This window comes from Lissotriton vulgaris, unplaced genomic scaffold (assembly GCF_964263255.1).
Source record: "Lissotriton vulgaris unplaced genomic scaffold, aLisVul1.2 SCAFFOLD_2305, whole genome shotgun sequence".
Lineage (NCBI taxonomy): Eukaryota > Metazoa > Chordata > Amphibia > Caudata > Salamandridae > Lissotriton > Lissotriton vulgaris.
Window position 1 is genome coordinate 40,751 of NW_028246212.1, and position 26,968 is coordinate 67,718.

The 26,968-nt window shown below is 48.5% G+C and overlaps 1 protein-coding gene across 1 annotated transcript in view; it reads left to right on the forward strand.

Moving 5' to 3' along the window:
* SNX6 (sorting nexin 6) overlaps nucleotides 1–26,968 on the forward strand; it is an 85,605-nt gene that overhangs the window by 33,114 nt on the left and 25,523 nt on the right. Inside the window, exons 7-9 of the mRNA XM_086949295.1 lie at nucleotides 15,734–15,809; nucleotides 17,337–17,376; nucleotides 18,308–18,394. Of these exons, the coding sequence (XP_086805421.1) occupies nucleotides 15,734–15,809; nucleotides 17,337–17,376; nucleotides 18,308–18,394 (203 nt within the window). The remainder of the gene's footprint in view (nucleotides 1–15,733; nucleotides 15,810–17,336; nucleotides 17,377–18,307; nucleotides 18,395–26,968) is intronic.

Consider the following 26,968-nt stretch of genomic DNA (forward strand, 5'->3'; position numbering starts at 1 on the left):
ATTTATCATTCGTCTCATTCAACCACTTATTGTCTTTTGTGCCCAGTGACTTTCTATGAGCGCCTTAGATAGGTGTGGCAGGTTGTGGCGTTTCCTCGTATGTACAATAACACTTAGGTGCGCCAAAAATTATAAATAATAACAAACAAGACACACATACATATAACATATAGGAGTACGCGTAGATTCCATGGTTCGAACAGGGGGCTTACTTGTTTTAAGCCTCTAGATTACTTCAACGGGCAGGGGGTAGGTTCTTCTAACCGCTAAACCAAATTCTGAAATGGCGCGAAAGATAATAGTAAGGTAAGTAGATCGAGCGAAGTGCCCGGCCGGAATCAAAATAATCAATGGTCTTGGATTCCATCTCTGTTTGAAAAGCGGGGGGTATTAACTTACAGTTTGCGGGAGAATTAAACGGCCATTCACCTACTGCTATCCTCCTCTGCTCGGCTAGTGGTGCCGTGCGGGAGTTCCAACGTTAAATGAGATTTCCTTCCGGGTTGGGCGTGGTGCCGTGCGCCGGAGGGGGAGGAGTTTCAGGGCGGGACCTGGTGACGCTGTTAACGCGTATGTTGGTAAACAAAACGCGTGCCAGTTGCTATTCAGCGTTTGAGATGATTTTGGGATTAGGGTCGCTAGCTAATGCTGAAGAGTTAACGTCAGTATATTGTTACTAACCCCAGGAGAGAAATGCGTAGAATTTTAATGCGCAGGTGAAAGTGATATGAATAGAACCCACTGATAGCGGGTGGAGCTAGATGTGGGAAAACAACTTAAATTATGCAGGTTTAGATCATGATATGGACGTCAGTATATAGTTACTAATCCCAAGAGAGAAGTGCATAGGATTATAATGCGCATGGGAAAATGGTTTGAATAGAACCCACTGATAGCGGGTGGAGCTAGATGTGGGAACACAACTACAGTTATGCAGGTTTTGATCGTGTTGTGCAGGCCCAGAGTTCATGGGTCATTTGAGCACATTGGCCCATGGAATGTTATCATTGAGTCCAATTTTGTGCGTGGAAAGTCTATAAATCCACCTCTGCTCTTTCTCATAGAGGCGTGACTGTATGTTAGGGCCCTGCTGTATTTGCTCAATAACAGTCCACCTCATGTCATTTGGGGTATGCCCCATTACAAGGAAATGGTCTGTGAGTCTTGTATTGTTCTTCTTGCACCTGATTGTGCTACGGTGTTCAGATATCCGTTGCTTCACTTTGCGGGTGGTCATTCCAATGTATGGTTTATCACAGGAACATTTGATCAAGTATACAACGTTTTGGCTGTTGCAGTTTGTGTGTGCCCTCTGTTCCCAAGTTTTCCCTTCCTCAAGGTTCAATGTTTTGGTGTTGGCAGTCAAATGGCAGACACTACAATCCCCACATCTTGAATGTCCTGTGACAGGGGGGAGGCCCCATATTTCCGTGATTGTGGGGTTAGTAATGGTCAAAGTTGGTTTAGGTCTAGTGTTCACCAGAGTGTCTTTTAGACTGCGTGCCTTTTTGTAAGAAAACAGAGGTTTTTCCCATTTGTAGTTGCCTGTATGGAGTATGGACCAGTGTTTCTGTATGTCGTGACGCATGCTAGTGGAACCTCACCCTCGTCTTTGGTTGTGTCTTCCAGTAGGGCTTGTCGAGGCTGGTTTCGAGCTCTTTTCTGGCATTTGTTAGTAATTTTCTTGGGATAGCCACGGGAGGAAAGTTTTTGTGTTAGGTCATCTGCCTGGCTCTTGTAATCGGACAATTTACTGCAATTCCTTCTGAGGCGGAGATACTGTCCATAGGGAAGGTTTTCCCTAAGGGGGCGAGGATGGAAACTCTCGTATCTTAGTAAGTTGTTCTTTGCCGTTGGTTTGAAATGTGTTTTAGTTATCAGATTCTCATTTTCTCTTTGTATTTCAATGTCCAAGAAGACCATCTTGTTCCTGTCTATGCAGTGGGTGAACCGTAGATTCCTGTCACGGGTGTTCAGCCAAGTTATGAATTCCATAAGAGTCTCTTCTGAGCCTTGCCATATGGAGAAGACGTCATCTATGTATCGTCGCCAAAATTTTATGTGTCTGCCAAATGGGTTATCCTCTGCCAAGATGTATTTCAGTTCAAAGTCATATACGTAGAGCCCCGCCACACTAGGGGCAAAAACACTGCCCATAGATGTACCCCCTACTTGTAGGTACAGTGTGCCCTCATATTCAAAGTAGTTCCTTTTGAGGGCCAGGGTGGCACATTGTATGATGAACTGTTTTGGTGTGTGGTAGTTCCAAGTGGTGTTTTCCAAGGTTCTTTCCAATACATTGATGGTGGCGTCTTGTGGGATGTTTGTGTAAAGGCTTTCGATGTCAAAGCTGAGGAGAATATAGTCTTGTTCCATTTTGATGTCCTCCAAAATTCTCAATAGGCTTTTGGTGTCACGTAAGTACGTGGATGTTCCCTGTACAATAGGTTTCAGAAAGAAGTCACTGAATCTTGATAACGGTTCCAGAAGTGAGCCGATGCCTGACACAATAGGTCTGCCTGGTGGGGGGATCTTACCCTTGTGCATTTTAGGCACCACATAGAAGTAAGGAATTTTATTATCGGTTTTGCTCAGATAGTCTGCTTCTTGTTTTGAGATGTAACCTCGGGCTTCAGCTGTTTCCACCATGTTGGTGATTTCAATCCTTAGATCTTCAGTTGGATCTCTGGGCAGTATTTTATAGTTTTTTGTGTCGCCTAGTAGGCGTCTGCATTCTGCATCGTAGTCATCCTTATTCATCACTACAAGTCCTCCGCCTTTATCTGCCGGTTTTATGATTATGGTTTCATCATTTTTCAGGTCAGATATGGCTTTGTTTTCAGCTCTGGTGTTGTTGTGGAACTGGCCTTTTGCTTCCAATTTTTCTACATCATTGAATACTGCCTGTTCAAAAGTGTTAATCTCGACTGGAACCGAGTGTGGTGGAGGTATGAAGGTTGACCGTAACCTGAGACCTGTTTCATTGGGGGTGTCTGTTGGGTCGTTACTTGTGTTATCATTGGTAGGGTTCTTTTCGAAGAAGGCTTTCAGTTTGAGTTTGCGGAAAAAGGAAGCTAATTCGCAATGTAACTTGAACTTATCTAGGGATGCAGTAGGTACAAACCCTAGTCCCTTATTAAGCACATTTGATTCTGTGATGGTTAGTGTGCGTGATGATAAGTTCGTGACTAGCTCCTCGCATTGCTGGGGCCGGCCTTGTTCGCTCCTGATTTGCTCCTGGTGATGCTGCCCGTGTTGTCCTCTTCCTCCCAGTGGACGTTGTTCCCGCTTCTGTTGCGTTCCCTTCCGCGCCTGCCTCTGTTGTGAAAAGGAGGACGGAATTGGTTCTGTGGAAAGGGGAATTGCTGGAAGGGTGGTTGCCATCCGTACATTTGGAAATGTGGTGGTATTTGGTATGGGTTTGGAGGTGGTTGTTGGTAGGGGTTCTGGAGGGGATGGCTGTATTGGGGCCATTGGTTGTTCCCTCTGTATCCACCTCTCTGTCCCCTTCTCGGGGTCCCATTACTGGATCCAGTGCTGCTATTTGAGCTGTTGGAGGTGTTGCTCGCGGCGTCAGAGTCTTGATCTTGTGGGCCCGATATTTTGTAGTCCGGGTCTGAGTAAGGATAGACCTTCACAAATGAAAATTTTTTCAGATCTTTTTGGAATTTCAATGTTTTTTGTTGTAGTAGGTTTTCTTTGTATTCATTAACTTCCTTATTTAAGTCATCCAATTTTTGCTTGTAGCCTTTGATGCTGGCTTTTATTTGAGTTTCTGTTATTTGAATCTCTATCTGGATTTTCTCAGACAGACGTATGGCAGTTTTTAGGATCAATATAATCCAGTCATGCGTGCAGTGCCACGCAATTAGGGCCCAGTCTTTTCTAAATTCTGGATCATCCAAAAAGATGCGTGGTGCGTTGGTAACCAACAGGCCCTTGGGAGCTATATTATTGGTAACATATTCTTTCATGATTGTACCATGTAATATGGTTCTGATCCGGTTCCGCTTCATTTCTGTCAGTTTTTCCCACTCAGATGTTTGAGAGATGGTGTTGCTGATGTTGGCGTCTGCAAAAACATTTAAGTCACTCATGATCGAGTCTATTTCTTCCGTGGAATAAGTTAAGCCTGTATTCTCAGCCATGTTGTCCGTATACGTACTCCGTTATGCCTCTGTTTGTGTGTTTGACTCTCACAGCTGTGAGGCTTAAAACAAGTAAGCCCCCTGTTCGAACCATGGAATCTACGCGTACTCCTATATGTTATATGTATGTGTGTCTTGTTTGTTATTATTTATAATTTTTGGCGCACCTAAGTGTTATTGTACATACGAGGAAACGCCACAACCTGCCACACCTATCTAAGGCGCTCATAGAAAGTCACTGGGCACAAAAGACAATAAGTGGTTGAATGAGACGAATGATAAATCATGTATGCATGCATTTGAAATGAAGTGCATGCCCGTAAATCTTTATGAAGGCAGCAAATATATATTGCATGGCAAACACGAGCACCTATTGATAAGAGTGCATACTCGGATAATACTTCCCTGCCAACCACCCGTATTGAACACGATACTTGATCACTCGGAGGGCACTTCCCCTTGGCATGATTAGTCATATCACAGAGACACTTCACGACGTAACAGGAAAGTATAGATATTCAACTGAAATCAGTACTTTTTTGCTTTCTCCTACAGGTCTCTTTTCCTTTTTGTAACCAGACGGCTCTCTTTATTTTAAAAGAGCACATCTACCACTGGTTATTTTTCCAGTTGGTTTACAGGGGATCAGGATAGGGTGTACCTTCTAGGGGGCACACACCTCCCATCCACCTGTTTTTGGTCCTGAAGAATACCGGGCTACTGCCCTGATGGTAGAAACATGTCGACCAAGCCACACAGACACATATAGAGATACCTTGGCCGTAACTCACCAACCAGTATCTCGCCAGCAATTTTTAACATTGTTCTGATTACTTTAAAAATAAAATTTGATTTTAGTTAAACCAGGACAATTTTTAACACCTTTTTTTGCACATACAGTCACAACCTGCTCCACTGTAACACAGGTGTCGAAGCACATCCTGGTGACGCTAGGTCACCAGGGTGGACCCCGATGATGAAGCAAGTCACCACTAGGTGGTGAGTGAGGGGTTTCCTAACAAAAAAGTTGACTTTTCCCTTTTTTTGCCAAACAACTCACCCTCCGAAAGTTTTTCTTCAAAAACTTGACGTAGGGGATACTCCTTCTTTTGTTTGCATAAATATTCCTATCAGGGGAAAAGGAGGTATCTCTTTTCACTTCCGAGTGAAAATATCCCTTGCACTCTCTTTTGATCTCAAATTCTTGGCAGCGCACAGCTGTGAGAGTCAAACACACAAACAGAGGCATAACGGAGTACGTATACGGACAACATGGCTGAGAATACAGGCTTAACTTATTCCACGGAAGAAATAGACTCGATCATGAGTGACTTAAATGTTTTTGCAGACGCCAACATCAGCAACACCATCTCTCAAACATCTGAGTGGGAAAAACTGACAGAAATGAAGCGGAACCGGATCAGAACCATATTACTTGGTACAATCATGAAAGAATATGTTACCAATAATATAGCTCCCAAGGGCCTGTTGGTTACCAACGCACCACGCATCTTTTTGGATGATCCAGAATTTAGAAAAGACTGGGCCCTAATTGCGTGGCACTGCACGCATGACTGGATTATATTGATCCTAAAAACTGCCATACGTCTGTCTGAGAAAATCCAGATAGAGATTCAAATAACAGAAACTCAAATAAAAGCCAGCATCAAAGGCTACAAGCAAAAATTGGATGACTTAAATAAGGAAGTTAATGAATACAAAGAAAACCTACTACAACAAAAAACATTGAAATTCCAAAAAGATCTGAAAAAATTTTCATTTGTGAAGGTCTATCCTTACTCAGACCCGGACTACAAAATATCGGGCCCACAAGATCAAGACTCTGACGCCGCGAGCAACACCTCCAACAGCTCAAATAGCAGCACTGGATCCAGTAATGGGACCCCGAGAAGGGGACAGAGAGGTGGATACAGAGGGAACAACCAATGGCCCCAATACAGCCATCCCCTCCAGAACCCCTACCAACAACCACCTCCAAACCCATACCAAATACCACCACATTTCCAAATGTACGGATGGCAACCACCCTTCCAGCAATTCCCCTTTCCACAGAACCAATTCCGTCCTCCTTTTCACAACGGAGGCAGGCGCGGAAGGGGACGCAACAGAAGCGGGAACAACGTCCACTGGGAGGAAGAGGACAACACGGGCAGCATCACCAGGAGCAAATCAGGAGCGAACAAGGCCGGCCCCAGCAATGCGAGGAGCTAGTCACGAACTTATCATCACGCACACTAACCATCACAGAATCAAATGTGCTTAATAAGGGACTAGGGTTTGTACCTACTGCATCCCTAGATAAGTTCAAGTTACATTGCGAATTAGCTTCCTTTTTCCGCAAACTCAAACTGGAAGCCTTCTTCGAAAAGAACCCTACCAATGATAACACAAGTAACGACCCAACAGACACCCCCAATGAAACAGGTCTCAGGTTACGGTCAACCTTCATACCTCCACCACACTCGGTTCCAGTCGAGATTAACACTTTTGAACAGGCAGTATTCAATGATGTAGAAAAATTGGAAGCAAAAGGCCAGTTCCACAACAACACCAGAGCTGAAAACAAAGCCATATCTGACCCGAAAAATGATGAAACCATAATCATAAAACCGGCAGATAAAGGCGGAGGACTTGTAGTGATGAATAAGGATGACTACGATGCAGAATGCAGACGCCTACTAGGCGACACAAAAAACTATAAAATACTGCCCAGAGATCCAACTGAAGATCTAAGGATTGAAATCACCAACATGGTGGAAACAGCTGAAGCCCGAGGTTACATCTCAAAACAAGAAGCAGACTATCTGAGCAAAACCGATAATAAAATTCCTTACTTCTATGTGGTGCCTAAAATGCACAAGGGTAAGATCCCCCCACCAGGCAGACCTATTGTGTCAGGCATCGGCTCACTTCTGGAACCGTTATCAAGATTCAGTGACTTCTTTCTGAAACCTATTGTACAGGGAACATCCACGTACTTACGTGACACCAAAAGCCTATTGAGAATTTTGGAGGACATCAAAATGGAACAAGACTATATTCTCCTCAGCTTTGACATCGAAAGCCTTTACACAAACATCCCACAAGACGCCACCATCAATGTATTGGAAAGAACCTTGGAAAACACCACTTGGAACTACCACACACCAAAACAGTTCATCATACAATGTGCCACCCTGGCCCTCAAAAGGAACTACTTTGAATATGAGGGCACACTGTACCTACAAGTAGGGGGTACATCTATGGGCAGTGTTTTTGCCCCTAGTGTGGCGGGGCTCTACGTATATGACTTTGAACTGAAATACATCTTGGCAGAGGATAACCCATTTGGCAGACACATAAAATTTTGGCGACGATACATAGATGACGTCTTCTCCATATGGCAAGGCTCAGAAGAGACTCTTATGGAATTCATAACTTGGCTGAACACCCGTGACAGGAATCTACGGTTCACCCACTGCATAGACAGGAACAAGATGGTCTTCTTGGACATTGAAATACAAAGAGAAAATGAGAATCTGATAACTAAAACACATTTCAAACCAACGGCAAAGAACAACTTACTAAGATACGAGAGTTTCCATCCTCGCCCCCTTAGGGAAAACCTTCCCTATGGACAGTATCTCCGCCTCAGAAGGAATTGCAGTAAATTGTCCGATTACAAGAGCCAGGCAGATGACCTAACACAAAAACTTTCCTCCCGTGGCTATCCCAAGAAAATTACTAACAAATGCCAGAAAAGAGCTCGAAACCAGCCTCGACAAGCCCTACTGGAAGACACAACCAAAGACGAGGGTGAGGTTCCACTAGCATGCGTCACGACATACAGAAACACTGGTCCATACTCCATACAGGCAACTACAAATGGGAAAAACCTCTGTTTTCTTACAAAAAGGCACGCAGTCTAAAAGACACTCTGGTGAACACTAGACCTAAACCAACTTTGACCATTACTAACCCCACAATCACGGAAATATGGGGCCTCCCCCCTGTCACAGGACATTCAAGATGTGGGGATTGTAGTGTCTGCCATTTGACTGCCAACACCAAAACATTGAACCTTGAGGAAGGGAAAACTTGGGAACAGAGGGCACACACAAACTGCAACAGCCAAAACGTTGTATACTTGATCAAATGTTCCTGTGATAAACCATACATTGGAATGACCACCCGCAAAGTGAAGCAACGGATATCTGAACACCGTAGCACAATCAGGTGCAAGAAGAACAATACAAGACTCACAGACCATTTCCTTGTAATGGGGCATACCCCAAATGACATGAGGTGGACTGTTATTGAGCAAATACAGCAGGGCCCTAACATACAGTCACGCCTCTATGAGAAAGAGCAGAGGTGGATTTATAGACTTTCCACGCACAAAATTGGACTCAATGATAACATTCCATGGGCCAATGTGCTCAAATGACCCATGAACTCTGGGCCTGCACAACACGATCAAAACCTGCATAACTGTAGTTGTGTTCCCACATCTAGCTCCACCCGCTATCAGTGGGTTCTATTCAAACCATTTTCCCATGCGCATTATAATCCTATGCACTTCTCTCTTGGGATTAGTAACTATATACTGACGTCCATATCATGATCTAAACCTGCATAATTTAAGTTGTTTTCCCACATCTAGCTCCACCCGCTATCAGTGGGTTCTATTCATATCACTTTCACCTGCGCATTAAAATTCTACGCATTTCTCTCCTGGGGTTAGTAACAATATACTGACGTTAACTCTTCAGCATTAGCTAGCGACCCTAATCCCAAAATCATCTCAAACGCTGAATAGCAACTGGCACGCGTTTTGTTTACCAACATACGCGTTAACAGCGTCACCAGGTCCCGCCCTGAAACTCCTCCCCCTCCGGCGCACGGCACCACGCCCAACCCGGAAGGAAATCTCATTTAACGTTGGAACTCCCGCACGGCACCACTAGCCGAGCAGAGGAGGATAGCAGTAGGTGAATGGCCGTTTAATTCTCCCGCAAACTGTAAGTTAATACCCCCCGCTTTTCAAACAGAGATGGAATCCAAGACCATTGATTATTTTGATTCCGGCCGGGCACTTCGCTCGATCTACTTACCTTACTATTATCTTTCGCGCCATTTCAGAATTTGGTTTAGCGGTTAGAAGAACCTACCCCCTGCCCGTTGAAGTAATCTAGAGGCTTAAAACAAGTAAGCCCCCTGTTCGAACCATGGAATCTACGCGTACTCCTATATGTTATATGTATGTGTGTCTTGTTTGTTATTATTTATAATTTTTGGCGCACCTAAGTGTTATTGTACATACGAGGAAACGCCACAACCTGCCACACCTATCTAAGGCGCTCATAGAAAGTCACTGGGCACAAAAGACAATAAGTGGTTGAATGAGACGAATGATAAATCATGTATGCATGCATTTGAAATGAAGTGCATGCCCGTAAATCTTTATGAAGGCAGCAAATATATATTGCATGGCAAACACGAGCACCTATTGATAAGAGTGCATACTCGGATAATACTTCCCTGCCAACCACCCGTATTGAACACGATACTTGATCACTCGGAGGGCACTTCCCCTTGGCATGATTAGTCATATCAGAGAGACACTTCACGACGTAACAGGAAAGTATAGATATTCAACTGAAATCAGTACTTTTTTGCTTTCTCCTACAGGTCTCTTTTCCTTTTTGTAACCAGACGGCTCTCTTTATTTTAAAAGAGCACATCTACCACTGGTTATTTTTCCAGTTGGTTTACAGGGGATCAGGATAGGGTGTACCTTCTAGGGGGCACACACCTCCCATCCACCTGTTTTTGGTCCTGAAGAATACCGGGCTACTGCCCTGATGGTAGAAACATGTCGACCAAGCCACACAGACACATATAGAGATACCTTGGCCGTAACTCACCAACCAGTATCTCGCCAGCAATTTTTAACATTGTTCTGATTACTTTAAAAATAAAATTTGATTTTAGTTAAACCAGGTCAATTTTTAACACCTTTTTTTGCACATACAGTCACAACCTGCTCCACTGTAACACAGGTGTCGAAGCACATCCTGGTGACGCTAGGTCACCAGGGTGGACCCCGATGATGAAGCAAGTCACCACTAGGTGGTGAGTGAGGGGTTTCCTAACAAAAAGGTTGACTTTTTCCTTTTTTTGCCAAACAACTCACCCTCCGAAAGTTTTTCTTCAAAAACTTGACGTAGGGGATACTCCTTCTTTTGTTTGCATAAAAGCTCCAATGAGCCTCTGCTGCCGTTTAATGAGGCCTTGTGTGACGTTCTTGTGGGCACTTGGTCCAATCCCGCCACAGGTCCGCCTGTGGATAGGAACGTGGCCGGACTCTACCGCCAGGCTCCGGGCGACCCTTGCTTTTTGTCCACCCACCCCACCCCCGAGAGCCTAGTCATCCAGGCCTCCACTTCCCAGACCGCATTCCCGACTGCTCCGCCCGATCGGGAATCCAAGAGGTATGAACAGTTCGGGAAGAAGGTGTTCTCGTCCCTGAGTTTGGGACTGTGGTCAGTCAATACCGCATGCCTCTTGGGCCGCTACACCCACACCTTGTGGAACGTGGTCGCGGACGTGCTGCCACAATGTCCGGAGGAGGTTCGGGCAAAACTCACCCAAACCCTTGCGGAGGGTTGAGATGCAGCGCTGTATTCCATCCGGTGTGGGCTGGATACCACGGACTCACTGGGCAGGGCGATGGCAACAACGGTGGCAGTTCGACGCCACGCCTGGTTGAGGTCCGCCAACTTTTAGGCCGATGTCCAGGCCACTCTCCTGGCCATACCGTTTGATGGCTGTCGTCTCTTTGGCGACAAGGCAGACCATGCGCTTGAGCGATTTAAGGACTCCAGGGCTACGGCCAAGTCCTTGGGCTTCTCGGCACCACGCCAGCAAACGGGTGCCTTTTGCTCCTTTCTTGGCCACGGGAGGGGTCGCCCCCACACGTGCAGCCAGCCACGCGCCGCAGAATGTTCAACAGAGCGGTGGTGGCCGTGGAAACCGCTGTGGTGGCGGTCGGGGACAACGGCGAGGCCAGTCCACACTTTCCCCCGCAGCACCTGCCTCAAAACCCTCCTAGTCCGTGCTTTCAGGCCCATCGGACGCCAGTGGAGGACAGGGTTCGCCATCACCTCTTCCACTGGCGCACTGTCACGTCGGACAGGTGGGTGCTGCAAATCGTCCGAAGGGACTACTCCCTCCCCTTCGAGGCGACCCCTCCAGTCATGCCACCGCAATTCCACCGCGTGTCGGGGGATCACTTGCGTCTTCTGCAAGAGGAAGTCACAGCCCTCTTGGCCAAGGGGGCCATCAAGCGCATTCCTGGGCCAGAGGTAAGGTGTGGTTGTTACTCCCACTACTTTCTAGTACCCAAGAAGGGCAAAGGGGGCCTACGCCCTATCTTCGACCTGCGGAACGTCAACGGATTCCTCCGGAAGGAGAAGTTTAAGATGCTGACTCTGGCTCAGGTCTTAGCTGCCCTGGACCCCGGAGACTGGATGGTAGCGTTGGACTTGCATGACGCTTATTTTCACATCCCTGTCCTGCCGGCCCACCGGCTTTACCTCCGGTTCACGGTAGGCCACGAGCACTTTCAATTTACCGTGCTCCCCTTCGGCCTTACCAGCGCCCCACAGGTGTTCACCAAAGTGATGGCGGTGGTCGCAGCCCATCTGCGCAGGTTAGGGGTGTCAGTCGTCCCCTACCTCGACGACTGGTTGTTGAAGGCGGGCTTGCCCCAGACAAGTCTTCAGCCACCTCCAGACTCCTGCATCTGCTGGGGTTCTCCATCAACGTGCCGAAGTCACACCTGTGTCCCTCTCAGAAGCTCCTCTTCATCGGAGCGGTTCTGGACTCGGCGCAGTTTCGGGTTTATCCTCCCGAACAGCGGGTTCGGGATATTCAGGCTCTGATTCCGATCTTTCAGCCTTTATCCCGAGTCTCGGTCAGGTTGACGCTGCGGCTTCTGGGGCTGATGGCCTCCTGCATCCTTCTGGTGCATCACGCCCGGTGGCGGATGCAGGCTCTGCAGTGAGACCTGAAGTTTAAGTGGGCCCAGCATCGGGGCAACTTGTCAGACCATGTCTTGATCTTGGAGGGCACTGCAAGACAGTTGCAGTGGTGGCTCACGGACCGCGATTGGGTCAGTGGCAGATCCCTACCCCACCCGGAGCACATAGTTGTGACGGACGCGTCCCTCCTGGGCTGGGGAGGCCACATGGGAGAGGCGGAGATAAGAGCCCTCTGGTCTCCGGCGGAGTCCCAGCTCCACATCAACCTTCTGGAGCTGTGGGCGATCCGACTTGCACTGAAGGCATTCCTCCCCTCTGTCCGGGGGAGTGTAGTGCAGGTGTTCACGGACAACACCACGCCATGTGGTACTGCAACAAACCGGGCGGGGTGGGGTCGTGGACCCTATGCCAGGAGGCTCTGCGCCTCTGGCAGTGGCTGGAACATCAGGGCGTGACCCTGGTGGTTCAACACCTGGCAGGTTCCCTCAACGCCAGGGCGGACAAACTCAGCCGTCGGTGCATGATGGATTACGAATGGCATCTGAACTCGGACGTGGTGCAAGGCCTCTTTCAGCAGTGGGGAGAGCCTTGGTTAGATCTATTCACCACAGAAGAGAACGCGCAATGTAATCAGTTCTGCGCGTTGGAATTTCCAAGGCGGCACTCACTCGGAGACGCTTTTCGTCGCGAGTGGAGTTGCGGTCTATTGTACGCCTTTCCGCCTATACCACTTCTGCCCAGAGTGCTGAAGATCAGGCGCGACCGGGCCCAGGTTATCCTTGTGGCTCCGGACTGGGCACGAAGATACTGGTATCCTGAGCTACTCAGCATGTCAGTCGATCCCCTGATTCGTCTGCCTCTTAGGGAGGACCTTCTGTCACAGCAGCAGGGGACGGTCCTCCACCCGAACCTGTCCAGTCTCCACCTACAAGCTTGGAGATTGAGCGGAGGCAGTTGAAGCCATTTGACTTGCCTCCTGAAGTCTGTAATGTAATTCTGGCAGCCAGGCGTCCCTCCACGAAGTCGGTATACGACTGCAGGTGAAACAGATTTGTGGCATGGTGCACTGCAAAGGCTGTGGATCCTCTCTCTGCCTCTCTTTCCGAGGTTCTTCTCTTCCTTCTTTCTCTTGCCCAGCAGGGCTCTGCTCTGGGCACTATCAAGGGCTACCTTTCTGCCCTTTCCGCCTTCTTAAGACTACCTGATCAGCCTTCTTTGTTCAAGTCCCCGATTGTAAATAGGTTTTTGAAGGGCGTCACACACCTGTTTCCTCCTGTTCCTTTCGTGATGCCCCAGTAGGATTTGAATCTTGTAGTTACCTACCTAATGTGTGCTCCCTTTGAGCCGCTCTATAACTGTCCTCTCTGTCTTCTTACCTTGAAGACTGCTTTCCTGGTTGCCATTACCTCTGCCAGGAGAGTGAGTGAGCTCCAGGCTCCTTCTACACCTCCTTTCCTCTCTGTAAATCCGGACAAGGTTGTGTTGCGGACGAGACCCTGTTTCCTGCCTAAGGTTGTCACGGTCTTCCACATCGGGCAGTCCATTACCTTGCCCACCTTCTTTCCGCCTCTGCATCCCTCGAAAGATGAAGAGAGGCTCCACCGTCTGGACCCAAAACGTGCGCTCTCATACTATCTGGATCGCACACGCCAGTTCCGGGTGGATGACCAACTCTTTGTTGGTTACGTGGGAGCTAAGAAGGGAAAGGCGGTGCTCAAGCGGACCATCTCGCGGTGGATCATCTTGTGTATCCAGGTGTGTTACTACTTGGCTAAGAAGGAACCCCCTGTTGGACTAAGGGCTCATTCCACTCTGGCCACGGCGACTACCACTGCCCTGCGCCGAGGAGTCCCCTTGCAGGACATCTGTCAGGCAGCTACGTGGGCCTCGCTGCACACGTTTGCAAGACACTATTGCCTGGACAACCAAGTCCGGAGGGATGGCTTCTTTGTCCGTTCTGTCCTCCAGGACTTTCTGGTGTGATTATTAGTTCGCAGACCCACCACCGGGGTTGGTATTGCTGGGGTATCTATTCTAAGGTAAGGAATCTATCACCAACGTGTCTCTTTCAGATGCACAAGTTACTACTTGTGTAACGATATATCTGTAAGAGACATTAGTTAGTGATAGATTCCTTACCGACCCACCCATCTTCCCCGTTCTGCGAACCGATATCTAGGGTTAAGGTCATCCCCTTTCAGGGCCCTAGTTTTATGGCACCAGCGTTGGCTCTATCATGGCTCTGCGTATCTGGTGCGGCAAAGCTCTGTATCAGAAAAGACGTCTGCGCGCATGGGTGGCGTCTAAATACTCCATCATTTCGGCGCTAACGACGCCGACGACTGACGCGGAGCCGCGGACGACGCCTGCTGGCGCGCAGGGGTATTGCTACGCAAAATTTTCCGAATCCAGTCTCACGCCTGGGGATATTCTAAGGTAAGGAATCTATCACTAACTAAGTAGTAACTTGTGCATTTGGAACACAAATTGAGCGAGAAGTGAGAGTGGTCTTTAGGTTCAGAGTTCCGCTCTTGGTGTTTGACTTGTTTCTGCCATAAGGTGTTCTTTAATTCTGTGGAAGTCGCAGAGGGAGTACTGCGTTTATTGGGCTGTCCCTGTTTGTGTTTATTTGGCATGTCTGTTGTTAATTAAGTTGTCTTACTAGGTAGGCAGCCTGATGGCTTTCAGGGCAAATATCCCATCAGTTAATACTGGTTAAAAAAGTGCACACCGGTCCTTTGAAAGTGCCAGGTGACCTCCGCCATGAGTGTTCTGGACAGAGCTCTGTTTTCAGTCAGAGTTGAATTTTTGGTAAAATATTCCTTGATTTAATTTTATGTAAGGCTCTAAGTTTCCCAATTTTACTGATTTTTACAGATTAATACAGACCGTTTTCCTTTCTATTTTTAATTTTAGATATGGATAAATAGAGAAAGTAGGTTATATTTTGGACAGTTCTCACTACTGTCAATCATGAGTGCTAAACCAATAGCTGAGCAGAGTGACGGGCAGGGGAGTAAAAACATTTTTTTTTTAAATTAAAAGATGTTTTAATGAAGCTTGCATAACTGCAGCACTACAGTGGGTTAAGCTGTCTGCAATACAAATGGTTTCCAGTGGCTGTAATAAACTGTAACTTGCTAAAACCCATTGAACATTCAAATAAAATAAAAAAGTTTGCCAGTTAGCACCTTCCGTGCTCATGACGAGCTGAGCTCGTAATGACCGCTGGAACACTAACACGCGGGGCTAATTCCCCTCCCCCCCCCCCCTCGCCCCCTCCCCAGATCAGCGGGGGTAATGGGTTAAATACATTTGTAAGTGTACCCACTGTGGCTTCATTCCTTACATTAAGCACAAAATAAATACATATAAAATGAGCACAAAAGAATATGGATAAATACAGACAGAAATGTCAGAAAAATAAATAGCATAAAATCTGGAGCCCTAATTGCATGTTTGTTGTGTTGAGTGGCTACTGGAACTGAGCATGTACGTGTCCTGAGATTGTAACCTCATGAGTTTTGTGTTGTTCAATAGGTGTTGCAGACGACTATAACCGAGCTGGGTCTTCGCTGTACACTATGGGAACTCAGGACTCGACAGACATATGCAAGTAAGGTTTTCCATGATTAGTAATAGTCTGTGTGAGCAAGTCGTACAAAGTTAACACACGCTCAGACCTCAGGAGTCAGCACTCAATGATGTGACTGTGAAATATTTGAATTGGGGATTTTCTAAAGTTATTGCATGCTTTGAGTTATAAAGGATTTTGGGCCACATGGACGGAACATTTTTGCAGTTGAAACGGGCGATCGAGCTGTTTCCAACCGCAAAAATGCTTTTCTATAAGTACAAAACACAATTACCGAATGGCAATTTGTGTTTGCGATTTGTTGTTTGGAAGGGAAGTGTTTAGGACGTCCCTTCCAAATACTGAACCTGTATGGGATGTATGAATGTTTTTTGACCTAATTACGGTTGCACATATTTTACCGACTCCTTGAAGGAGGTGGTATCCCATTTACAAATGGGCAGGGGTCCTTAGGGGACCCCTGACCCTTTGAGAATGGAAAAAATATTTTTAAGAGCAGCACCACTGCCCATTCTAAAAAAAATATGGAACTTTAAAGTTTCATTTTAGTTTTTTTAGGTGTATTCCGTTTTCCTTTTAGGATAATAGGCTGCATTTAAATAAAAAATGTTTTTTTTAAAAAGCAATCACAGACATGGTGGTCTGCTGACCTCAACAGGCCCCCATCCAAGTGATGACAGTGATTCTAAATGAGTGGCAAATTCACATTCATGTGTAGGTCAATTGCGACCCCATTAAGAATTGCTTTTGGAAACGTGAATTTTTTTTACATTAGGAATTCCGATTTCCTAATTGTGATATGGTAAAAATCGCAATCTGAAATCTTAATTCTTATATTTCGTACTTGTGGCCCGTTGCTCCTCCACAGTGACGGATTGAAATAATGTTTTGCACACTTCAGATTGCATTGAGTACTTGCTTGTAGGACACAATCCTTGTATTATTGGCACTCTGGACAGTGCTGAAAAAATATATGCAAAAAAATAAGTGAATTAAAAAGGCCCCCTTTGCTTATGTTAAATTTTCTGTTCCAAAACGTGAACCGTATTTGGGAAAAAAAATGAAGAGTGGATTATCTCGTGATGATCGACACCAAAAGGAAACGTGGGAGAAAGTGGTGAATAGTGATAAAAGCACCAGAATACTCTACAGTGTTGGGTAGGAGGCCAGCTCTGGACCCATCTGAGACGAATGGACATAAACAGATGCAGAGGGGAAACAGGAGACGCACCAGAGGAGGCCGATCATCCTGAGTGAAGATCACTCTGCCTCCACCCCCGCCCCCAATTCATAGGTTTCACTGTCAATCATCCTCGGTTTGCCTGGGGGGTAGTCACTAGATGACTTATCCGTCATCTGGCCTGAACAGCTGCATGAAAGCGGGTTACTCCTGGGAGTAACAGCTCTACACAGGACCAGCTCCTGTCTCTTTAACTCTTCAAACTTTTACTACAATTGACACCAGTAAATGTCATTCAAAGCTAATTTTTTTATGCACAAGAGCAACTCTCATTTGACTGTTTGTCATTCTTATATTTTTCTCTCCAGGTTTTTCCTGAGGGTATCAGAATTATTTGACAAAACTAGGGTATGCATTTTTAATCTCTTGGGTTTGTCTAGTGAATTTCCTTGTTCTGTGTCTTTGCTCTGTTTCTTTGACTGGTCAATGCTGGTGTCAGTTCTAAGTTGTTGATTCAGTGCCTGTTGTGGAACTATAAGTTCTGAATCTAGCATGTGTTGTGAAGATGTCGGTTTAGAGCTTGGTGTGCATTGCTCATCTGCTAGTTCTGTGTCTGAAAAGCATGCAGCCTATCCCAGTCCATTGAGGGATGTCAGTCTGTCTGTTTTAGGTAGCGGATTTTCATCTGCTATATCTGTAGATCTGTTGTTAGTTCAGTGCCTGGTATGTGTTGTGATTCTGTTCCTGGTTTATGTTGTGAATTTGTCTGATACTTGCATCACGTATGTTGCAGGTGTGTTAGGTGCATTTATTGTGGGTCTGTCCTGTGTGTGGTATATATGGTCAGTGTGTTGGTTCAGTGGTTGGGATACCAACAAGCCTGTCTGAATGTCTGGTACATCTTGTGAGTGTATGACTTGTGTCTGGTATGTGTTATGTCAGGTCTGATTCTGATGTGTTGTGGGTATGTTCTTTCCTTGTATTGTGTATTCAGTGGGATTCTGGCTTTGTATCTGATGTGTTGTGTACATGTCTATTCTGGTGGATACTGTGAATTTACTGATGTAAGACGGTCCATTTGTTCTGTGTCTGGTAGACATTGGGGGGGCTCTGTGTGTATTTAGTTGAGGATCTGTCAGTGCATTGGTGTGTGTCTGGCCATGCTTGAAGCTTGTTGATCTGCTGGGTCAGTGTCTGTCTGTGCATCCTCCCAAACCTGTTGTTTCTTCTGTTCCTGGAGATGTTTTGAGTGTCTCTAGTTAGACCTGATTGAAGCTGGTAGTGGTGTGATTTTGTTTTGTTTTTCTCTTTTTTAATACTTCTTGGGGACCTTTGGCAGAAGGTAGAAGCGCGAGTGTCTGCTGATGAGGACCTGAAACTCTCCGACCTCCTGAAATACTACCTGCGAGAATCCCAAGCGGCCAAGGTAAGCAGACCATGGACAGTGTGCACCACCAGAGTGTGCCACTGGGGGCAGCAAAACCAGCGGCAGTGTGTAATAAGACACGTCACCAGTGGTACTCTGTAATAAGGGACAGCACCACCAGCAGCACTCTGTAATAAGGAACAGAAAATACAACAGGAGAAATCCTGTAAACCCAGTTGAGATGCAGGTAAATGTGGGTTCGAGGCATGTGGGCTGCTGAATTCATATCTGTGCATAGATCGCCACCTAGTGTTGGGTCCGGATGATTGCACATTGTTGTCCTGGAAGAGTCTTCGAAGTATCACGAGATAGGTGGCTCCTCCCCTGGACTACAGTGCGCATGGGCATCGCCTCCATCCCCAGATTGTTTTTTTCCGCCATTGGGTTCGGATGGGTTTCGGTTCCCTCTGTCGGAACCGATAGTTGTTCGACTTCTACTCGAGACCAAAAGGTCTTTAGGCTGGGCGTCGGTATAGTTGCGTACGGGTTTCTTTCTGACTCTCAGCTCCGATCTCTTGCTGCCCTTCCACGTGCTTTTGGCGCGGACGGGCCTACACTACACTCTTGCTATGGAGCGAACTCCGTTTAAGAAGTGCCCGGTGTGTAACTCTAAATATTCACACCTCGACGTGCACCCTGTGTGCAATACCTGCTTGTCACCGGATCACCGCGAAGACACCTGCATGGCGTGTTCGAAATTTTGGAGCAAGAAGACTTTAAAGATTCGTCGAGCCAATAGGCTCCAGGCTAAGTTATCGGCTACGGCGCCCCCACCAGACGACATTTTCCAAGAATCTGTCGAGGGAGAAGACGACGTGCAAGGTTCGGACTCTAATCCCGCATCCGAGGGGGAGACCTACGACGCGGGTGAGGAGAACTTTGACGAAGTCACCGACGAGGTAGGGGACGACGATCAGGCTTTTGCCACGATGGGAGATAGCTCGGAGGAGGAGCATCCCCAACCTGACTCAGGGGTTATTCCCCTTCATGCGACCCAGGTCGAGGGATCGCCTTCGGGCCTTACCCAAGATCTAACTATGAGTCCTACGTCCCCGCCTCCGGGCCCGGTCACGGACATTTATGAACCATCACTTACGTCGAAGAAAACGAAAGTGAAGCCAACTGGTCACGCATCCTCGGATGCGAAACCGAAAGTGAAAGTTGCGCTGGTGAAGACGGTTCTGGAGGCGTCAACTTCCAAGAAAACCAAAATGGCCGACTTAAAGAGCCACGCCAAGATGGCCGACCCGAAGCCCTCGGGGTCGGCGCCGAAGGCGAGGTTCTCCGACGCGGCTGCGTCGGCGCCGAAAGGGGTCGCGGACCCGAAGACGGCTCCAAAGAAGCGTCAGGGCGACGACGCGCATAGGCATGGGGCGTCGGCCCCGAAGAAGGTGCCTGCCGGCGATCAGGCTCTCGACGATGTGGGGTTGCTCGAGCCGGTCCAGCCCTCTCCGGCCTGGACGAAGAAGGTAGCGGAATCCTTGCAGCGGATTCGAAAGGCCAGTGTGGTTCCTGTTCAGGACACCAGTACGCCTAAGCTCACGCCTAAGCCTGCGAGAGAGCAAACGCCTATCCGTTTCACCCTACCGCCCAAGTCGGCGCCGAAGGCCTTCGCGCCGAAACAGGGCGGACCCTCGAAGGAGGCATTAACGCCGAAGGCTGCCTTGGCGGTGTCGAAGCTTCGTCTCCAGCCGCTTGCGGAAGAGGAACGTCGTGAGGTAATCATCGACGCCAACACCGGGAAACTGTCGCTCCTCAAACGGAAGATCACGACGGAGCCGGCGTTGGAACCTTTTAAGATCCCTCTCAAAAACAAAAGGGACTCCGAGGACTCTTCGGCTTTGGTGGAACCTGTGTCCCCACAAACCCTAGGACACTCGCCGACGCATTCAGCCGCAGCCGATGCGGACGAGGAAGATGCCGAGTACAACTATCCGGCGTACTCGGATCCGGAGGAGGAGCACGTACCGTGGTCCGCCGGAGGCGACACGGAATACCCGCAGTCGGGTCAGGACACTCAACTTTTTGCGGCTAAGACGTCCCCGACTGAGGACTCGGCGGCCTTCAATGCTCTGATAGAGCTGCTGCTAACCACGACGTCGAGCTGCACTCGGACCCCGTGGATGTGGACTTCTTATTCGACACCTTCTCGGTAGCCGAAAAGTCAGTCAAAACGCTACCGATGCTTAAGGGGGTGCTTAAACATGCAACGGAGGTTTTCAAGGAGCCCACCCGAGCGCGTGTGGTCAACCCTCGCATCGACAGGAAATATAAGGCAGCGCCCACGGATCCTACATATATCAAGGGACACTTGCCATTGGACTCCTTGGTTGTTTCCAACGCTCTGAAGAGGGCGAACTCTCAAACTACTGGTGACGCTCCTCCCCCAGACAAAGAGTCCAAGATCTTTGAGGCCTCAGGCAAACGGATTGCTGCACAGGCAGCTAATATCTGGAGAATATCTAACACCCAAGCCTTACTTGCACGTTATGATAGGGCCCATTATGACACATTAGAGGCCATACTGCAACACTTGCCTGACCAATACAAGGAGGCAGGAGAGATGCTGATTCAGGAGGGTAAACTCATTACGAATGCATCCATCAAATGCGCACTGGATGTGGCAGACACAGCCTCCAGGGCTATCAATACCAGTGTGCTGCTTAGACGCCATGCCTGGCTTAGAATTTCGGGGTTCAAACCCGACATCCAAACTACGATACTGAATCAAACAGTGAATCCTGACCACCTGTTTGGCCCTGAGGTGGATGCCACATTGGAAAAAATGAAAAAAGATACGGAAACTGCCAAGTCAATGGGGGCTTTACAAAGTCAGCAGTTTCGGAGTGGTTCCTTTCGCCGCTCAAACTCCAGAGGCACCTCAAGGGGACAGGCATCCCAGTCCACACAATATTACAAGAGTAACACCCAAGCCTCGTATAACAACAAGGGTAGAGGTGGTTACAGAGGCAATAATGTCAAGGGCAGGGGACGTGGAAACAATAGCTCCAGGTCCACCACCACCAACAAACAGTGACGTCTTGTCACTGCCCCCCGACCATACAACACCGGTCGGGGGGAGACTCCAGCAGTTCCTGCCGGCGTGGAAGTCCATCACCACGGACAGGTGGGTGAGGTCTATTATCCAGTACGGGTACTGTCTAGAGCTTACGTCCATTCCACCGGACATACCCCCAAGGAGCCGTCCTATGTCAGGCGAGCACTTGACCTTGTTGCAGCAAGAAGTTCTAGTCCTGCTGCAAAAAGGGGCGATAGAGCTCGTTCCATTGCAAGAGCGGGGAACAGGGGTTTACTCCCTGTATTTTCTGATTCCCAAGAAGGACGGATCCCTCAGGCCGATCCTGGACCTCAGGCCCCTGAACGGGTACATCCTCTCGGAGCACTTCCATATGCTCACGTTGCAGCAGGTGCTTCCCCTGCTTCAACAGGGGGACTTCCTGGCTACGCTGGATCTGAAAGATGCCTATTTTCATATCCCCCTGCATCCTTCCCACAGGAAGTATCTCAGATTCACGATCTTAGACCAGCATTACCAGTTCAGGGTTCTGCCGTTCGGGGTCACCACGGCACCGAGAGTGTTTACCAAGTGCCTAGCGACTGTGGCAGCGCATCTCCGTCGCCAGCACGTCCACGTCTTTCCCTACCTGGACGACTGGCTCATTCAAGCAAGGACAGAACAGCAGTGCGTCGACCACGTGTCACGCACCATTCATCTCCTGCACGATCTGGGATTCTCTCTGAACTACCCAAAGTCCCATCTCCAGCCCGCCCACGTGCGACAGTATCTGGGCGCGACAATAGACACTCTGGCAGCCACTGCGCAGCCGAATTCAGTGAGAATCGCCAGTATCCAGGCGCTGATCCAACGATTCAGACCCCAACACCCGCTTCCAGCGAAGGTGTTCATGCAGTTGATAGGCATGATGGCCTCCTGCATCTCCATTGTCCCGCACGCGAGACTACATATGCGTCCGCTTCAGGAGTGCCTTGCACGTCAGTGGACTCAGGCTCATGGGCAACTGACAGACCTAGTGTTGGTGAGCGGTCGGGCATACAACTCTCTGCATTGGTGGAATCCACACAACCTTTGCAAGGGCCGACCATTCCAAGAGCCTGTCCCACAGATTATCCTGACGACGGACGCCTCTCTCCAGGGATGGGGAGCGCATGTACTCCATTACACTGTGCAGGGACTATGGACACTACAGCAAAGGAAGATGCACATCAATGTGTTGGAACTGATGGCAATCTTCATGGCCTTGAAGGCGTTCAAAGTACATCTGTGCAACAAAGTCGTGTTGATCCGGACGGACAACATGACGGCCATGTACTACATTCAGAAGCAGGGAGGCACACACTCTCCACAGCTGTCTCATCTGGCTCAGAGCATGTGGAAGTGGGCCATTCAGAGGAACATCTTCCTCATGGCAGAGCATCTCCCGGGCAAGGACAATCAAATGGCGGATCTGCTCAGCAGGCACAGCCATCAGATGCACGAGTGGGAGATACATCCATCAGTACTCCAACCGTACTTCCAAAGGTGGGGTCGTCCAGAGATAGACCTGTTCGCCACTAAGGAGAACGCAAAATGCCAAAGCTTCGCCGCCAGATTCCCACACCCCCAATCACAGGGCAATGCGATATGGATGAACTGGTCAGGCAGATTTGCGTACGCTTTTCCCCCAGCACCTCTGATACCGCTGGTGGCACGCAAGCTCAGGCAGCACTCGATGACTCTCATCCTGGTTGCTCCAACGTGGGCTCGCCAACCATGGTACACCACGTTTCTAGAACTGTCCGTGGTGCCGCATCAAAGGCTTCATCTCACTCCCAGCCTTCTGACGCAGAGCCATGGCGACATTCAGCACCCAGATCCGCAACAGCTCAACCTGGCGATCTGGCTCCTGAAGTCCTAGAGTTTGGCTACCTCAATCTTCCTCCCGATTGTATGAACATCATTCGGGAGGCAAGGAAGCCCACTACCAGAGCTTGTTATGCGGCTAAATGGAAGAGGTTTGTCATCTACTGTGCTAACCACAATATTGACCCTCTAGATGCTTCCATTCAAAACATCATTTGCTATCTTTTCCACCTGTATCAATGCAATCTGGCATACTCTTCCATCCGCATTCACCTGTCTGCTATGGCAGCATACCTCCAGAATAGGCAACACCTGTCACTCTTTAAGGTCCCTGCTATCAAGGCCTTTCTGGAAGGACTCAAAAGGGTCATTCCACCAAGGACCCCACCAGCTCCAGAATGGAACCTCAATGTGGTTCTTACGAGGCTGATGGGTCCTCCCTTTGAGCCACTGCACTCTTGTGAGCTTCAGTTTCTGACTTGGAAGGTTGCGTTCTTAGTAGCAATTACATCGCTACGGAGGGTTAGCGAGCTGCAGGCGCTCACCATCCAAGAACCTTTCTTCCAGGTACATGCTAACAGGGTGGTGCTCCGCACTAACCCTAAATTCCTACCCAAAGTGGTATCCCAATTCCACTTAAACCAGACAATTGAATTGCCGGTGTTTTTCCAAAACCCAGAGACGCTGGCGGAGCGCATGCTCCACACCCTTGATGTTAAGAGGGCCTTGATGTATTATGTAGACAGGACAAAAGATTTTCGCAAAACCAAGCAGCTTTTTGTTGCTTTTGCCACACACCACAAGGGAAACGCTATCTCCAAAGCAGGGATTGCTAGGTGGATAGTAAAGTGCATTCAGATCTGTTACGCTAAAGCTAAGCGCACCCTCACTATCCCACCGAGGGCCCACTCCACCAGGAAGTTGGGGGCCTCTATGGCTTTCCTAGGTAACATTCCCTTAGAAGATATCTGTAGAGCAGCCACATGGTCTACCACACATACTTTCACTAAGCACTACTGTGTAGACGTGCATTCCAAACAACAGGCAGCTGTTGGTCAGGCTGTTCTAAAAACGCTTTTTCAGACTGCTGCAGCTGGCACGGGCGGCCGCCGCTAATGGAGGGACTGCTATGTATTCTATGCACAGATATGAATTCAGCAGCCCACATGCCTCGAACTGCAAATGCTACTTACCAGTATGCATCTGTTCTTGGCATGTAGGGCTGCTGACATTCATATCGCCTACCCTCCTCCCCGGCGCCCGTAGCAGCTGCAGAATTCATTCATATACATACATATGCTCATAGCATGGTCATCACTCACATACTTCACTCCATCTCTGCCAATGGCTAAAAACAATCTGGGGATGGAGGCGATGCCCATGCGCACTGTAGTCCAGGGGAGGAGCCACCTATCTCGTGATACTTCGAAGACTCTTCCAGGACAACAATGTGCAATCATCCGGACCCAACACTAGGTGGCGATCTATGCACAGATATGAATGTCAGCAGCCCTACATGCCAAGAACAGATGCATACTGGTAAGTAGCATTTGCATAACTGGTAACCATGTCTCAACAGGTAATACCGCTAAGACAATTACCAAAATGTAAGTTAAATTACAAGTAGGAGGCAAAAAATGGAAACCGCGTGGAGTTGGGATATCGCGGTCGGTATTATAATTTTTTGAAAAAGACATTAATTTCAGACAAAATTAAATTTCATCATCTGCAAGTGCAGTCCAAAATATAAGTGCACACAAAGTGCTCGTGGCAATGTGAACGGCGCAAAGTGAGATGTGATCCAGTAAATAAAACCGCGAGATGGCGCAGTTTTAAATGTGAGTATAATATGAACACTGATCACAATTTATTGGAAACATTTTAGGAGCCAAAGAAGCTATAATTACGCTGAGTTTTGTTGGTGGCGTTTCAACAGGTTTTTTTTCCATTATTCGGACAGGATTACACATATTGACTAACCATAGCTGTATAAAAAGTAAACTAAGGAAAGGGTTGTGGTGTAATAAGGATAATAAGGGACAGCGCCCCCACCAGCGGCGTGTGATGAGGGACCGCGCCACCGGCAGCGGTGTGTGATGAGGGACCGCGCCACCAGCAGCGGCGTGTTATGAGGGATAGTGCCACCAGCAGCGGTGTGTGATAAGGGGCAGCTCCACCGGTGTGTGATGAGGGGCAGCGGTGTGTGATGAGGGGCAGTGGTGTGTGAGGAGGGACAGCGCCACCGGCAGCGGTGTGTGATGAGGGGCAGCGCCACCAGCAGCGGCGTGTTATGCGGGACAGCGCCACCGGCAGCGGTGTGTGATGAGGGACAGCGCCCCCAGCAGTGGCGTGTGATGAGGGACAGCGCCCCCAGCAGCGGCGTCTGATGAGGGACAGCGCCCCCAGCAGAGGCGTGTTATGAGGGACCGCGCCACCAGCAGCGGCGTGTGATGAGGGACAGTGCCACCAGCAGCGGCGTGTTATGAGGGACAGCGCCACTAGCAGCGGCGTGTGATGAGGGACATTGCCACCAGCAGCGGTGTGTGATGAGGGGCAGCGCTACCGGTGTGTGATGAGGGGCAGCGGTGTGTGATGAGGGACAGCGCCACCGGCAGCGGCGTGTGATGAGGGACAGCGCCACCAGCAGCGGCGTGTTATGAGGGATAGTGCCACCAGCAGCGGTGTGTGATAAGGGGCAGCTCCACCGGTGTGTGATGAGGGGCAGCGGTGTGTGATGAGGGACAGCGGCAGCGGTGTGTGATGAGGGGCAGCGCCACCAGCAGCGGCGTGTTATGAGGGACAGCGCCACAAGCAGCGGTGTGTGATGAGGGACAGCGCCACCAGCAGCGGTGTGTGATGAGGGACAGCGCCACCGGCAGCGGTGTGTAATGAGGGACAGCGCCAACGGCATCGGTGTGTGATGAGGGACAGCGCCACCGGCTGCGGTATAAAAGGGACAGCACGGCCAGTGGCAGGGCATAATAAGGGACAGCGCCACCAGAGGGTATGAATAAGGCATAGTGCCACCAGCAGTAGTCTACCAGTGTGTAATGTGGGACCATGCTATGGTGGGGAGCTCGCACTTCTTTCTAAATACCCCTCACACACCAAAAGGACCCCGGCGTGCTGCTAACCAGCGACTTCGCGGGAGCACTTTTTATTGGCTATGCGTGGTGCATGTGAGGTTTTTTGTACATAGGTGAGTGGGGGGACCTGAAGTGATATAGTGATGTTAACAAGTTCCTGGCACGTGAGGTTTTACAAAAAACTTTAATGGACCCTGGGCTGGTACTGTTAAAAGGGTGATTATGAGGTATTGTGTATATTAATGCACATTACCTCGTGTGTGCGTCGACATGTTTCTAAGCTAGGCTTCTTCAGGACTGGGTGCACAGATCCCCACCTTACTCGCGTCTTTTGAAAAAAATGCTTCTTATTTAGAGAAAAGTGAATTTTTATACTAAAAAGGCTGATATGTGCCTACTTATTTCCTTAGAAGTTTCTGCATTTGAGAACCTGTAAATAAGGTGAAAAATAAAGAAAAGGGCGTATTGGTATTTGTAATTAAATATCCAATGCTGTAGGTTCAGTGACCTAGAAAAAGGTGAGGGCATTGGCTGCTAGACATACTTTGTCATCCTATTAGTGATGATGTGCCCTGTAAAAAGAACGAGGACAAGACGTACATAACA